This window comes from Pleuronectes platessa, chromosome 3, assembly GCF_947347685.1.
Source record: "Pleuronectes platessa chromosome 3, fPlePla1.1, whole genome shotgun sequence".
NCBI lineage: Eukaryota > Metazoa > Chordata > Actinopteri > Pleuronectiformes > Pleuronectidae > Pleuronectes > Pleuronectes platessa.
This window is the reverse complement of record NC_070628.1, coordinates 3,428,986-3,445,590: the sequence shown is the minus strand read 5'-3', so window position 1 is coordinate 3,445,590 and position 16,605 is coordinate 3,428,986. Positions and strand designations below refer to the sequence as shown.

The 16,605-nt window shown below is 42.0% G+C and overlaps 1 protein-coding gene across 2 annotated transcripts in view; it reads left to right on the top strand.

Moving 5' to 3' along the window:
- Positions 1-16,605, top strand: part of LOC128437409 (B-cell receptor CD22) — a 137,653-nt gene that overhangs the window by 22,340 nt on the left and 98,708 nt on the right. The window contains exon 1 of one of the 2 annotated variants that reach the window (XM_053419552.1): positions 10,956-11,195. The exons of the other annotated variant lie outside the window; for it this stretch is intronic. Coding sequence (XP_053275527.1) covers positions 11,141-11,195 — 55 coding nt within the window. The 5' untranslated portion in view covers positions 10,956-11,140. Of the gene's footprint in view, positions 1-10,955; positions 11,196-16,605 lie in introns of those variants that run through there. 2 annotated transcript variants of the gene reach the window in all.

Sequence of the window (16,605 nt, the reverse complement as noted above, 5' to 3'; positions counted from 1 at the left end):
TAGTACAAAAATCCCTTTTAATACTTAACTTAATACAAAAGAATTGTCTCAGTCACTTAACAGTGTTTTTTTTACAACATTAGGCCCAATGAAATAAAAGTGATTTGCCTACAGTATTAACACTAATTAAAAGAGAAAACAAAGGTGCCTTGAGGTGCTGCATATAAATTAATATGTGATTTAACAAATGGTTGACAAAATGGTTTAACAAACATGCCTCATAAGGCAAAGCTAAATAGAGATAAGAGATGAGATTCTCAATAAATGTTAAAATGGGCTAACAGCATCTCTCACCTCTGACCAGTAGCCACAACATTGCTAGCTCTCAAACCAGTTATTTTACCTTAAGAGGAGAAGCTTCTCAAACTTATGATCTGAGAGCCTATTTCCTCTTTGGAGAGAGAATCAGGCTCACCTTGCGTAACAGCCTGTAGCTCTCACGGAGCAGACAGATTTAATAGACACGGCGAAAAAAAAAAAAAACCTGGTACTTTCGCCGGAGCGTCCTCATGACTGCCTCTTGTCCAGTTGTGCGATCGACCCACACTACCTTCGCGATCGACCGACAGATCGCGATCGACGTATTGGGCACCCCTGCAGAAGAGAGTAACGCGAGTAACGAACTCATTTAAATTTCAGTATTTGTAACTGCGTTACTTGATTTAAAAAAGTACTTCGTTACATGCTTGTTACCGCTAAAAGTAGTGGAATTACAGTAACGCGTTACTTTGTACCCCGTTACTCCCAACACTGGTCCTTTTCATAATAAAGCCAGTCAGACGCATAACAAGACTTCCAACACGCACACATATAACAGAATCTGAGCAAAGCAGGTAGTGAGCTTGTTGCTTGAGCAGCAAAATGGCCGACAGGATGCAGACAGGTAAAAAAACTCTCCACAGAGTAGATTCACCTGAGAGGACGACTGGGTACCTCCCCCTACTGGCTAGAAAAGGTCACAGCAGGTCACCCAATGAGCCACTACAGCGTTATACAAATCTCATACTCTATAGCACTTGTACAATATACAACACTGCAGCCTTAACAATATGTTTATCGCTGGTTTTTAGTTTGGTCTAGACTTGCGTGTGGTGTGAATGTTTGAATATGAGGAGGCCTGACGTCTACTTCAAGTCAACTGGAAGCTTAACGTAAAATAATTCAGGTCAAAGTTCAAAGTAACAAAATAACAAACGGTAATTAATGAAAATAAACAAACTTAGGAGCGTGCGGTTGAAAATCTGTTTCTCTGCAGCGTCTTTGTCTCTCGTCAACACCTGGTTCCATTGACCTCGTTCTGCTGAATGTGACGTCACTGGCTGGTTTTAGTCTCAGCTGGTCAGCTACAGTCAAACTTGTTCTCAAATAAAATGGCTCCAACAGAATTAATGACAGTATTCTGCATGTCAATTAAAGTTGCCACTAAAGTTGTTTCTCACACTCGTTCAAACCACAGTTTAATTTAACACCTTCTTGCTCAGAAAGGTGTAAAGAGAAAGGAAGATGTGTTTAACAGTTTGACTTTCTCAGACTCTCCTGTGTTGTAGGTAGACGTGTCTGTGATGTGACTGAGTTTCATCTTGTGCACATTATTTATCTGTGGACATTTTATTGTTTGAAGTCACAGACGAGAGCAGCAGCTACTATGAGTGTAACTGCAGCAGCCAGTGGATTTGTTGTCCTTCTTCTCACTGTGACAGGTACTGTACCTCTACATTCATGTTGTCACTCTATTTTACACTCAGACTTCTGATTCACCTGAAGTGAGTTTGAAAAAGAAAGAAAAAATATAAATGAACCATTCATTCATTTCAGATCACCACCTGTAAAGTGATGCAGAAAGAAAATATACGAACAAATTATTATCATCAGTATTATTATTATTAATATTAATATTATTAATAATATTATTATCATCATGACTGAGTTCTCCTCTCGATGAGGAATTGTCATCAGTGTGTGGAGTCATAAGTTGAAATGCTATGGAATGCTGCTCATGGGAATGTGTTTCTTTTCTACAGAAAGTAAAAAGTAAACTAAGTGTTCTCTGGTGTCTTTATGAATCTGATTCTCTGTGTTACAGTGGTACAGTGTGAGAATGGCTGGGATGTGAGTTACACTTCTACTGAGATCTGTGCCTTCAGAGGATCAACAGTGGACATTTCCTGTACCTACAGATACCCATCCACATTTAATAACCATGATACTACAGTTCAGGAAACTTTCTGGTTGATTAAAGAGAGTAATGGGATTCACGTTGATCTAAGTACTGATCCAGAGTATTCAGGTCGTGTTCAGAATCTCTGTGAAAACAACAAGTGCACTCTGAGAATCTCTAACCTGAGAGAGAGCGACTCAGCTGTGTACAAGTTCAGGTTCACAACAAACCAACCTACTGGGAGTTTTACTGGTTTTGCTGGAGTCACTCTGTCTGTCACAGGTAACATTTTCATGAGAGTCAGTTTGAAATGTTAGTGTGTATGTTGAAATAAAATCACATGTTTGTTCACAGACCCTCAGCTCCAGGTACATGTGAGGAGATCAACAGCCAATCCATCTTCTACCTGGACAGAGCTGACCTGTCACAGCAGGTGTCAGCTCCCTGATCATCTTTCCTACGTTTGGTACAATAACAATAAACCTGTTGGACGAAAAAAATACTTTCACCTCCGACACTTTAATGCTGAAGACAGCTATCACTGTGCTATAGAAGGACAGGAGCGTTTCACTTCTCCTACATTGGGTGAGTTTACTCCTCCTCATGAAGCTACAATAATGTGGAAATAATATAAATTTAAACTTTTAACAAATAATACAGACAGTGTTTTGATTGTATTCTCATCCTGTATGTTAATATAAACTATCCTTCAGATGCTCCAAAGCCTCCCTCTGTGTCAGTGAGTCCCTCTGGTGAGATCATGGAGGGCAGCTCATTGACTCTGACCTGCAGCAGTGATGCTAACCCAGCAGCTCACTACACCTGGTACAAGAGAAGAGGAGATAAACAAGTTCAACGTCTCAGTGAAGAGACACAATTTGTCTTCAGCTCCATCCGGTCGTCAGACTCTGGAGAGTATTACTGCACAGCTGAGAATGCGCTGGGGAACACAGCGTCTAAACGTGTCTTAATAAATGTGAAATGTGAGTAAATATTTTTCAACAGCCGAGAGGTTTTGCACATCTTCAAAATTTCAGATGCTGCAACATTCTTCAAATCCATGTAAATCCAGATGCTGTGTCAGTGAGTCCCTCTGGTGAGATCATGGAGGGCAGCTCGGTGACTCTGACCTGCAGCAGTGATGCTAACCCAGCAGCTAACTACACCTGGTACAAGGAGAACCGAGTTCTGCTTCAAGGACCAGAGGGCGTTTATCGTCTCTCCTCCATCAGCTCTGGGGAAAGCGGGGTCTACTCCTGCAAGTCTGAGAATCAGTACGGACGGATCAACTCCACGTCTCTACACTTAGACGTCCAGTGTGAGTAGAAAACATCCACATGTCCATGAAACCCAGCACTGTCTCGCAACCTTACAGAAGGTTCCTGGGTCCGCCCCCTTATCTGGATTCACACCAAACTATACTGAGTTCTTCCCTGACTCGTTCCTCATCCTACCTCCACGTTTCATGATAATTGACTCAGTAGTTTTTCTTTAATCTTGATTAATATCAACAACCAACAAGCAAACACACTGGGTTGAAAACATCTGTTGTTGCATAGCTACACTATATGACGTAATTTTCTAAACTTCAGGTCGTCTCTATAGTCCTATTAGAGGCAGGAATACAGCAGAAGGCAGTTCAATCAGGAGAGACGTGGTTTTCAATTTAACAAGTTAATTTTTTACAGTGCACAGAGAATGCGAATATTTATAGTCTTTGGCATTTTAGACCCTTGTGTGATGTCATCAGGATTAGAAGGGGGTGGAGCAGAGTGTCGTACAGGAATACCCCCCCCCCCCCCCCGGGGTCTAGACACTGGTGGTGGTTCATCGGTCAATCGATGGTTTAGATGGTCCATATATGAGCATTGGACTTCCTAAGTGTGACATCCTCTGTCCTTAACCCTCACAAGAGTAAGGAGAAACTACGAAAAACCCTTCTTGAGGGAAAACGTAGAAACCTCAGGAAGAGCCGCGAGGGATCCCTCTTCCAGGACGGACAGAAGTGCAATGGATGCCACGAGTAACAAGTATGTTGTCAGGCAGTCAGCTGCCACCTTAGTCCGTGATCGGTTGTCATCGGGATCCGGAAGAGGTGATGAATGTTCTGCTCGGGACTGGAGGAGATTGGGGTGGAGGAGGGGTTGTGCGAGTCGCTGCATTGACGCTGGCTGAGGAAGAGAGAGAAGGGATTTTTAAAGTTTGACAGCTGCTGTGTGACTGGCTGAAGGAAACCGTGCGGGCCTGATTGTTACGATACGAGTCGGGTGGACCCCAGAGCGGAGGCAAAACACAGAGCACCGAGGTGGTGCGTTCAAGGATGTTTATTTAACATGGGACAAGGTAGATAGACGGGGTGCTGATGCCTCCGGGGGATCTTCAGCGCAGGGGAGAGGCAGGAGGGCAGGACGAGGGAGTGCTGATGGCTCCGGGAGTTCTTCAGCGGGAAGGAGAAGCAGGTGAGCAGGATGATGAGTGCAGGTGTGCCTGGTGAGCCGAGTCATCTAACGGGACGAGCTGCACCTGCGGGGAAAAGGAGAGAAGAGAGGAGGAGGGGCACTGGAGGAACAGAGAACTGTGACACTGATTGGATGTTTGGGAACGCCCACGATCAGCTGACAGCATGCAGGTTAAGCCCTCCTGTGGGCGTTCCCGATATTTAGGACCGCCCGCAGTCAGCTGATCTGTATGGGGTTTTAAGTCTTCCTTATTGAACTTACGCTGAGCTCCATTTTTAAGGATGCATGATGTAAATCTCTAACTTCTTTGTGACATTACTTATAAGTCATCTATCATTATATGATGGGGAATAATGTTCTGAACAGTATATGATTTAGTCTCTCTGCTATTTGTGGAAATATCTTGGAAAATTTGTCTTTTGGATCAAATCTTTGCTCATCTTGATCATCATCTCTGACCTTTGACCGATCTGCTGAAAAAGATAATATACACTACACTATTCAATAAGTTTGGTTCATGTGTTGAGTTATTTTGTACATTCACACAAACAGGCTGAAAACAAAACCCTCAGTACCTGCTTCTGTCTGTGTTGGCACCCCGGGTTAATAATGATCATCTATATTTAAGAAGCACTTATCAAAACCAGAGATTGAAAAGTTCTTCACTTTGGTTAATGAATATTTCTGAGTTGATTTCATGATCTTGCATGTTTTACACCAGACGCTCCAAAGCCTCCCTCTGTGTCAGTGAGTCCCTCTGGTGAGATCATGGAGGGCAGCTCAGTGACTCTGACCTGCAGCAGTGATGCTAACCCAGCAGCTAACTACACCTGGTACAAGGAGGACGAGGATTCACCAACAGCATCAGGACAAAACTTCACCATCACTAATATCACAGCTGAACATGGTGGAAAATATCAGTGTGAGGCCCAGAACACACACGGACGTAGTAACACCACCTTACATCTGACTGTTGGAGCAGGTGATTGTAGCACTCTGACTTCTACAGCCTACAACCCCCCCCCACCTCTCTCCTTTTCATTACATAAGAACCCTAAATCATCAATACTCAGGATTTCCAGATGTCACAGCTGTTTATCAAGCCCATCATATTGCACATGAACAATACTGACTGACCAACAGCATCACCTGGCAAACTGATTATTGAGGTCGTCAGCTGACACAAAAACTAGGTCAAAAATTTTATTGCTAATAATTTTTCTGGACTTTTAAAGTACAGTAGGTGAAGTTATATTGAATCCGTCCCATTCTTTGTCCTTTACATTTTAAATGTGCAGATATTGGTCATTTGACTTCTGCCCCATAAATATTCACAGTCAGACCATCAGCAGCACAAAGAGGAATCCACCCAGCGTCAGTAAAAACATCCATAAAGTTTTCACCATCCTCAGTAAACTTGAAAGATATTTCCTTCACTGTGCACATTCACGTGACGAGCAAACAGCTCTCAGCAGACAGACTGTGGTGAAAACAAAACCCTGGTCCTGTGCATACGTCACACATACACCTCCCAGCAGGGGGAGCAGTGGATCATAAACATTTTAAGAAACACGCCCACAAACAGGCCTCTTTGACAACTTAGATCTCTTCACTTGTATTATTAGAAAATAAACTGTCTTTATATTCAGTCTGAACATCGAGTCAGGTTTAGCAAACATGACAAAAGTTGTTTTTGTAAATGTTTCGTCCTGCACCTTTAAGTATCGTGAAATGATAAAGTAAAAGTTATTTCATCATAGTTTCACCTGGATCATTGAGATCAGCACTCATTGGATCAGCTGCTGCAGTTTTCCTCACTGTGACTCTCCTCTCCGTGTTCCTACTGATCAGGTGAGAAAATCTGTTCCACTAAAGATTTGAACGATGAATTCCTGAAAATCTGTCCTGTTAAATTAAATCAACTCAATTATTATGTATATTGTTTGTTATTTGGTTCAATTGATCAGAAAAAAGAGAAACTCTCATCAATCTGCTGATCCTGGGGACAGACTTGACCACAGTGAGCAGGTGAGACACACAGTTCAGCTTCAATCCTTTCAAACGCCACTTTTTCTCATGTCAAACCCTTTTCTCTGTCATGTAAAGATTAAAAACTAGTTGTTAAAATCACACTCAAAGTTGCCATTGTAAAAACATCCAGCTCCCAGATGTAGTCTTATTTGGACACAACCGATGTGAAAGTGCACACTCAAGTGGCTCACAGACACACTTAAGGCCGGCGCATGCTTCTGCAACTGCGTCTGCGGCTTTTCACGCCGCTGTTGCGAAGGACTCGTTGTCATTCATGCTTTTCCAAGCGTTGCACGAGTTACAAAGCAATTCCCCGCCAGAACACTAGGCGGAGTAATGTCTTTTGTCGAAGACGACCTTAGAGACGCCTTCTTTCTTCTTCGTCGACTGTTTATTAACATCGCCACTGCGGCTCCTCAGAGCCTTTTTCTGGCGGACAAATCCGCCAGTCAGTGACAGGTTATACAAGTGGTCATACTTTCGGATCTCTTCTGCCAAACGCTCTTCTATTTGTTCCATATTCATTCTTCTAAATCTTACGTTGTTTCTGCCGGTATTATGTGGCATGAAACCGGAAATGCGACTCCGGAAAGGATGTAGTTGGCAGACCAATCACATCCCTTGTGGGCTGCGTGAGGCTCGCGGAGCTATGCCGCATAGTTAGAAAAATTGGGCGACGCACGTAAGAAGAGATACATAAGCCCGTAAGGGGCCCGGAAGGGCTCTTGCGCTTGCGGGCCCGTGAAAACGCAGAAGCATACGCCGGCCTTAAGGGAGACGTTTTTAGTGTTAGTGTTTTGAATTCAAACTGAAGACCTTCCTTCCTTCTGGTTTTTAGTAAAACCTCATGTTTCCTGTCCTTGAAACACATCCGGTGTAGAAGGACGCGCTTGAAATGAATCAATAGCTGCTATAGTTGGACGCTAACGTTGTCCATTCTGACACATGTAGAAGATTCAAAAGCAAGTTTGTGTTTACAGCGTCTACACAATCAGTCTGAGAAAAACTGTGACCTTCACTATGCCAGTGTCCACTTCATGAAGAGTGAGACGGATCCCATCTACTCCAACGTCAGATCAGCTGATCCCAGTGAACACAAGGAGGCGGAGGAGGTTGCGTACGCTTCTGTCAACTTTAACAGATCTGCCCCGAGGTGAGCAGCTCTTCATTCAGGACCATTATCCTCACTAACACCACAAAACACAATAAACAGAGATAAATCCTATAGAAGTCATTTGTTTTTACACTTTCATTTTCTTGTTTGTTTAAACATGTGTATTTGTTAAAGGAAACATATTCTGCTCATATTCAGTTTGATCATTTTAAGTGTTCAAATGTTTAATGTTCAGAAAACATCACTTTCCTCAGAATGTCTGTTGCTGCAGCTCCTCTTTTCAGCCTCTGTCTCAAACACTTGGTTTTAGCTCCTGTCTCTTTAAGGCCCCCCCTCCTGATAATGCCCAGTCTGCTCTGATTGGTCACCCTGCCCACTCTGTTGTGATTGGTTAACCACTTCCTGTGCGTTTAGGAAATCCTCCACTCTCACTTTACGAGGGACACATTCAATCTCAAATCATTTCTTATAGTTTAACTAGCGTTTCTATGGTGAAGGAAATGTTTGTTTGAACCCGTGTGCAGCGGGCTCTCGTCTGGTGGGTGTGTCAGAGGTGTTCTCCAATCAGCAGCGACTGTTTTAAAAAGGCAGTGACACAATGGATTCTAAAGTTCTCTCCAGATGCTGGTGTTAGAAGCTGCTGTTCCAGACGACGGAAGCAGAGACTGTGACATTCAACCTGTATTGAAGCATTCAACACGTATTTTAACTCACATCATCTTCCTCTGAGATGTTTTCTATGAGAACGCTAAGACTGACCTCCTCCGCTAACATTGATGCAACACTTCATAACACAAGGTGTTCAACACACCACTGTGTTTAAATACTGCTTATGCTACGTTTGCTACAGCCCTGGCTTCTGCCGATGATGCAGAGGTGTGGGCGGGACTACTGGTGAGGTGTTTCAGGAGCTTCATGTTTTCTGTGGGGCAGAGGAGCTCGTTTTACCAGGAGAGGAGCTCAGACTTTGGGCTTCTTAACTTTGCAGAACTTTGAAAGTCAATATGTCTCCTTTAATGCTACGTCTCCATGACCTCCTGATCATTCATTTGTTTTATCTCCTTTCAGAACCAGAGGTCAGGACACTGGAGAGGATCCAGCTGCATTGTACAGCACAGTCAAAAAACCTCCTGCTGTTTAGACCAACGTCTGGAAATCACCTTAGTCCCGATGGAACAGCTGTGGGATGGATTTGAATAGAAGTTCATAAAACTGTTCATGGTCCCCACAGGATGAATCCTTCTTTGGTGACAGACTCCAGCATCATTGTTGAAGTGAATGTTCAGTTTTAAGTGACTTGTCTTGACAGCTAATGGATAAATTGCCTCGAGGATGAATCCAAACGACTTCAGTGACTCGACTTTTATCTGAAATATATCAGCAACTTGTATTAGTTGTTAAAAACGCCACATTTAGCCTGAATGAAAAATATCAAACATTTTATAACTTGCAGCTTCAAACATGAAAATATCTGCGGTGTGTGTCAGACGGTCGACAAACTGTCAACTTGTAAATAACTTTTTTCTATTCATAAACTTATCAAAACAAGCATTATTAGTTAGTTGTAGTGTGCCACTGCTGCCACTAGATGGTAGTAAAGAGTTTTACTGATAAAACCACAGAGGATTCTGTATTTTTCTGTTCTGTTTTTACACTATTGTTTCCATCATCAGCCGATCAGGAGTTGAACTCATTTCCTCTGAGGACTGGAGGGAGCACGTCTCATGTGGATGTGAGCTGCTACTTACGTGATGAACGCCTTGAATGTGACGTTAACACAAAGTGAACTGCTGACACCAGATGAGCTGTGTTGCCTCTGGTGTCTGTTCAAAGTTTGCATCAGGCCCATTGATTTCACTTTAGTGTTTTGTGGTATTTCTCACATCACGTGTTAAACACGTGAAGAAGAAGGAGTTGTGTGTTTTAATCCACCATGTTCACACGCGACCATTTTCCTCTGACGTCTCTCTCAGGGTGTGAAGCTTGAATGTTGTTACAAACAGAATAATGTTGTACTGCTGTGATCCAGGTTTATAAGCTACACAAAAAAGATTATATATTATTACTTATTCTTCATTAGGATTATTGATTCATTATTACAATACAAGTTTTGGTAATTTTAATAACAGAATTAGTTTTTTTTGCTGCACCTTTAGGAGACTTTTCTTTTTCTTCATTATTTCATTAAGCTGACGCTTTTATCCAAAGCAACTTACAATAAGTGCATTCAACCATGAGGTTACAAACCCAGAACAACAAGAATCAAGAAATTACTATTTCTTAAAAATAAATAAAAATAACCTGTGCTACAAGTAAGGGCCATGAAGTGTTTCTAAATTGTTAGTTTAAACATGTATTCAAGGTATAGTTGGAAGAGGTGTGTTTTTAGTTTGTGGCGGAAGATGTGTAAACTTTCTGCTGTCCTGATGTCGATGGGGAGCTCATTCCACCATTTAGGAGCCAGGACAGCAAACAGTTGTGATGACTGTTTAGCTCACAGTGAGGGAGCAACAAGCCGATTGACAGATACAGAGCAGAGTGAACAAGCTGGGGTCTAACATTTGACCGTGACCTGGCGCGGTACACAAGTACTAGTGTTCTGAAACGGATGCGAGCAGCCAATGGTAGCCAGTGAAGGGAGCGGAGTAGTGTGAGTGAATTTAGGTTAAAGCCCAATCAAGCTGCTACATTCTGGATGAGCTACAGGTCGAATGGCACTAGCATGTAGACCTACCAGGAGGGAGTTACAATAGTCTAGGCGTGAGATGACCAGCGCCTGGACCAGAACCGGCTCCGCCTCCTGAGTAAGAAGGGGGCGTATTCTCCTGATGTTGTACAACTTGAATCTACATGAACGTAGCCCCACCCAGGTTCCTAGCAGTCTGGGTGGGAGCTAACACGGAGTCGTCAAAGGTAATAGTCAGGTCGTGGGTGGGAGAGCCTTTCCCTCTTACAATGTGTTTGAATGACTCAGTCTTCATATAGACTGGAGCTGTAAATAAACAGGAACTGACTTCTAACATGAGGTTACAGGAAAGAATAATTCAACATGATTTTCTAAGTCCAGTCTCAAGAAAGTAAAGAAAGTGTTAAATTCACTGTCAGGCTGCAAAACTACTCTCTCTGTTATTTGCATGAAATATATTTCAATAAGTTCAGGCATCATTTCCAAAGTAAAGGAACATTTCTTCATTTTAAAGAGGGGATTTACTGGTGTTTGTCAGTTCGTGCATGTTAATAATGTCAAGAGGAAGGAAGCCAGGCTGTTAACTGATCTATGATTTCTATCTCTCATCGTGTCTGGCTGACAAACATCATTTCTCAAGAGTGGAATCTAGCTGCTGATGAGGCTTCACCACAGAGACGTGAGAAGCAACGATGGGTTTGAGAGAAGCAGCGAGTTGCTTTGTCATCTTCCTTCTCTCTGTGTCAGGTACGTCTACATTAACAGGAAAGCACTTTGTGTTGTATCCTGTTTGTATTGAAAGTGTTTGAATAATTGTTCCAGTCTTTCTCATGGTTCCAGCTTCTTTATATTTGGGGTTTTCCTGCATTTTCCCCCTGTTCTCTCTCTCCGTCCCTCTCTTTCAAACTGAAACAGTCTCTCAAACCAGCAGTCAAGCACTAGGCACACATTCATACCATCACAGTTTGATTCAACAGAGTAGGATCAGGCCCACAACAAAGAGAAACTCTCAGTTCCCAACAGAGTTAAAGAGTAAGACACAGATTCCTGATCCCAGCAAGTATTTTACTGTACGACCAGATTCCAGCTGCGGCACACACACGACCAGCAGAGCAGCACCATGAGGTCCACTACGCCAGCGTCTGCTTCAGCCAGAACCGGGCAGATGACCTCTACTCCAACATAGGTCGAGTTCAACCCCAGAGAGAAACTGAGGAAGACGAGGATGAGGCCTGTTCAACGCTGTGGATTTGACAGTGCAACAGGGTGAGAGTTGAGGAAGTTTCAGGTTTGGTAAGAACAGCCACTAAAGTCGTTTCTCACATTCTGTAAAATGAAGAAATTCGCAGTTTGTACAAACCACAGTTTAATCTACCACCATCGAGCTCAGCATGCAGTTCAGTGGAAAGAGGAAGGAAGGTGGGTGTGTTTAACAGTTTAAATGTATCTTTCTCTAACAGAATCTGTCTTTATTCTCAGCCTCTTCTGTGTTGTAGGTAGACGTGTCTTTGATGTGACTGAGTTTCATCTTGTGCACATTATTTATCTGTGGACGTTTTTCTTGTTTGAAGTCACAGACGAAAGCAGCAGCTACTATGAGTGTAACTGCAGCAGCCAGTGGATTTGTTGTCCTTCTTCTCACTGTGACAGGTACTGTACCTCTACATTCATGTTGTCACTCTATTTTACACTCAGACTTCTGATTCACCTGAAGTGAGTTTGAGAAAGAAAGAAAAAATATAAATGAGCCATTCATTCATTTTCAGATCACCACCTGTAAAGTGATGCAGAAAGAAAATATATGAATGAATAATCATCAGTTTAATTGTGTATCTTTGTTTAGAAGTTTCTATCGTCAAGAGCTCAAAATATAACAGAGTCTGAAACATGTTATTATTATTATTATTCTGATTATTATTATCATCATGACTGAGTTCCTTTCCTCTCGATGAGGACTTGTCATCAGTGTGTGGAGTCATTAGTTGAAATGCTATGGAATGCTGCTCATGGAAATATGTTTCTTTTCTACAGAAAGTAAAAAGTAAACTAAGTGTTCTCTGGTGTCGTTATGAATCTGATTCTCTGTGTTACAGTGGTACAGTGTGAGAATGGCTGGGATGTGAGTTACACTTCTACTGAGATCTGTGCCGTCAGAGGATCAACAGTGGACATTAACTGTACCTACACATACCCATCCACATTTAATAACCATGATACTACAGTTCAGGAACCTTTCTGGTTCATTAAAGAGAGTAATGGGATTCACGTTGATCTAAGGACTGATCCGGAGTATTCAGGTCGTGTGGAGAATCTCTGTGGAAACAACAAGTGCACTCTGAGAATCTCTAACCTGAGAGAGAGCGACTCAGCTGTGTACAAGTTCAGGTTCACAACAAACCAACCTACTGGGAGTTTAACTGGTTCAGCTGGAGTCACTCTGTCTGTCACAGGTAACATTTACATCTGAACATTCATTCATTTATTTCCTACATCTTGTTTGGTTCACTTGAGTGTGTCTGTGCACTTTTATATGCATGTGTGTGTTGTCAGTTTGGACTAAAATGAATTCCTTATTCTCACACACAGATTTGCATGTGCAGGTGAGAGCATCAGAGAAGAATGACTTTTCTATCAAGTTAGAGCTCAGGTGTCAGAGCAGTTGTCGTCTTCCTGATCATCTGAACTACGTCTGGTACAAGAATCAACAGAAGATGGAGGAAGGAGAATCTTATTCAGATAACTTTCATTATACAAACAAAGTTTCCTGTGCTGTTAAAGGACACGAGGATTTCCGCTCTCCCTCAATGTGTGAGTTTAATCTATAATATTTCACTAACAGCACCATCTGCTGGAGTATTTGAGATAATTCATTGTACCATAACTTGATGTGTCTTTAAATACGTTCTTCTGCATGCGCACATTGAACTCTTTGGATACTACTGTCAGTACTGACAAATTTGTGTAGTACTAGTACTAGTATTCTGCTTGTGTAAATAAAGATTGAAGACATGACTGCTCCCCAGAAGTGAAGCCAAAGCATTGTGATCGCCCCCTGGTGGCTGGCTGCAATATAGAACATATTTCCTGTCTCAAATACATTTTCTAAAGATGGTTTCTGTCATTTGAGGTCGTTCTTATCACACTTTATTGTTCAAGTTTCTCATAAGTTTGGTTTTAATTTGTTATTTCATGAAATGAAAATTAGATTAAACTTCATGATTGACAGCAGAGGCTGACTCAGGATTGGTCGAGTTCATGTATGTGCGGGACCTTGATACTGTGGCTCCATCTCTGGATCACTACTGTGCAGACTGTGGTTCCAAATGTGAAAGATGGCAGCGTTGGTATCCAGGATATTTTGGCTTCATTTCTGGAGAGTGGGAGGAAGTGGAGATGTGTCGTCCATCTTTGATCGACTCTGCATAAAAGACACAGATCATTTCCTCCATATTAACCAGTTTGCTCCATTATAAGAGCAACTTATACAAGGTCCCTCATGTTCCTCACCTCCAACAGTGTGTGTCTCCCTCACACTGAAGTCTAAAGGGAACTTCTCTGTGTTTTATGTGAACTGAAAGTTTCCTCATCTTGGCATCGTCATCATCTTTAAATGAAAACTTGCTGACTGGTGATTCACCAGAGAAAATACATGGAGTTAGTTTTATAAATGTATAAGTTTATCATCTGATTCTCTGATGTGCTCTGTGTTACAGTGGTAAGGAGTCAGATTGACTGGGGTGTGAGTTACACTTCTACTGAGATCTGTGCCTTCAGAGGATCAACAGTGGACATTAACTGTACCTACACATACCCATCCAGCTGGAATCAACTTGATACGACAGTTCAGGAAAAGTTCTGGTTCATTAAAGAGAGTAATGGGATTCACGTTGATCTAAAGAATGATTCAGAGTATTCAGGTCGTGTGGAGAATCTCTGTGGAAACAACACGTGCACTCTGAGAATCTCTAACCTGAGAGAGAGCGACTCAGCTGTGTACAAGTTCAGGTTCACAACAAACCAACCGAATGGGAGTTTAACTGGTTCAACTGGAGTCACTCTGAATGTCACAGGTAACATTTACATAAGAGTCAGTTTGAAATGTTAGTGTGTATGTTGAAATAAAATCACATGTTTGTTCACAGACCCTCAGCTCCAGGTACATGTGAGGAGATCAACAGCCAATCCATCTTCTACCTGGACAGAGCTGACCTGTCACAGCAGGTGTCAGCTCCCTGATCATCTTTCCTATGTTTGGTACAATAACAATAAACCTGTTGGACGAAAAAAATACTTTCACCTCAAACACTTTAATGCTGAAGACAACTATCACTGTGCTATAGAAGGACAGGAGCGTTTCCCTTCTCCTACTTTGTGTGAGTTTACTCCTCATGAATCTACTATAATGTGGAAATAATTTAAATTAAAACTTTTAACAAATAATACATACAGTGTTTTGATTGTATTCTCATCCTGTGTGTTAATATAGACTATCCTTCAAATGCTCCAAAGCCTCCCTCTGTGTCAGTGAGTCCGCCTGGTGAGATCATGGAGGGCAGCTCAGTGACTCTGACCTGCAGCAGTGATGCTAACCCAGCAGCTAACTACACCTGGTACAAGAGAAGAGGAGATAAACAAGTTCAACCTCTAAGTGAAGAGACACAATTTGTCCTCAGCTCCATCCGGTCGTCAGATTCTGGAGAGTATTACTGCACAGCTGAGAATGAGCTGGGAAGGAGTTCAGTAAACATCTTTATTACTGTGACATGTGAGTGAAACACAGGTTATTAAGTGAAGACATATTGAATCTGTCCCATTCTTTGGTCTTTACATTTTAAATGGGCAGATATGGGACGTCTGACTTCTGCCCCTTAAATATTCACAGTCTGACCATCAGCAGCACAAAGAGGAATCCACCCAGCGTCATTTAAAAAATCCATAAAGCTTTCACCATCCTCAGTAAACTTGAAAGATATTTCCTTCACTGTGCACATTCACATGACGAGCAAACAGCTCTCATCAGACAGACTGTGGTGAAAACAAAACTTTGCTCCTGTGCACACGTCACACATACACCTCCCAGCAGGGGGAGCAGTGGATCATTAACATTTTAAGAGACAGGCCCACAAACAGGCAACTCTGAGAGCTCAGAACTCTTCAAAAAGCTTTATTAGAAAAGAAAATGTCTTTATATTCAGTAAGAACATCGAGAGAGGTTTAGCAAAAATTACAAAAGTTGTTTTTGTAAATGTTTTGTCCTGCACCATTAATTATTGTGAGTTTGTGAAATGATAAAGTAAAAGTTATTTCATCTTAGTTTTATCTGCAGCATGGAGATCAGCACTCATTGGATCAGCTGCTGCAGTTTTCCTCACTCTGACTCTCCTCTCCGTGTTCCTACTGATCAGGTGAGCAAATCTGTTCCACTAAAGCCTTATATGAGTTCCTGAAAATCTGTTCTGTTATATTATATCCACTCCATTATTATGTATATTGTTTTTGATTTGGTTCAATTGATCAGAAAAAAGAGAAACTCTCATCAATCTGCTGATCCTGGGGACAGACTTGACCACAGTGAGCAGGTGAGACACACAGTTCAGCTTCAATCCTTTCAAACGCCACTATTTCTCACATCAAACCCTTTTCTCTGTCATGTGAAGATTAAAAACTAGTTCACTGTCAAAATTTGTTTGTTGATTTGTAACTTGTGCTGCTTTAGATCTTGTGGAAGTTTTTGAAAGATTGTATTGATTGGTTCAGATATCTTTAGTGTGGAGCACTGTAATGTGGAGCAGATCACCATTGGGTGTGGCTGTGTAACACGTTCATTGTGCGTTGTTCTGCCTGACACTAAGTGTGTGTGAGTCTGCTGTTTGTAGTCTGTGTCGTTGGGACAAATAAAGTCAGTGTTGGCTGCGTGTGGATGCAGTTCTATAATTAAAGGTTCATCGACAGAGCAGTTGTGTTCTTTCATATCTGTATTTAGTGAGTATGTTGCCCTGTGACGTGAATTTGAGGTAATTGTGTTACGAGTTTGGAGAGATAGCGCTGTGTTGCATTGAGTGTCGTTGAGTTGAGTTGAGTTGTGTTGTGTTTATATCAACAATTTGCTGACAGATAGTTTTGGGCTCTACTGATTATATTGTGTGTAGCTCGACCT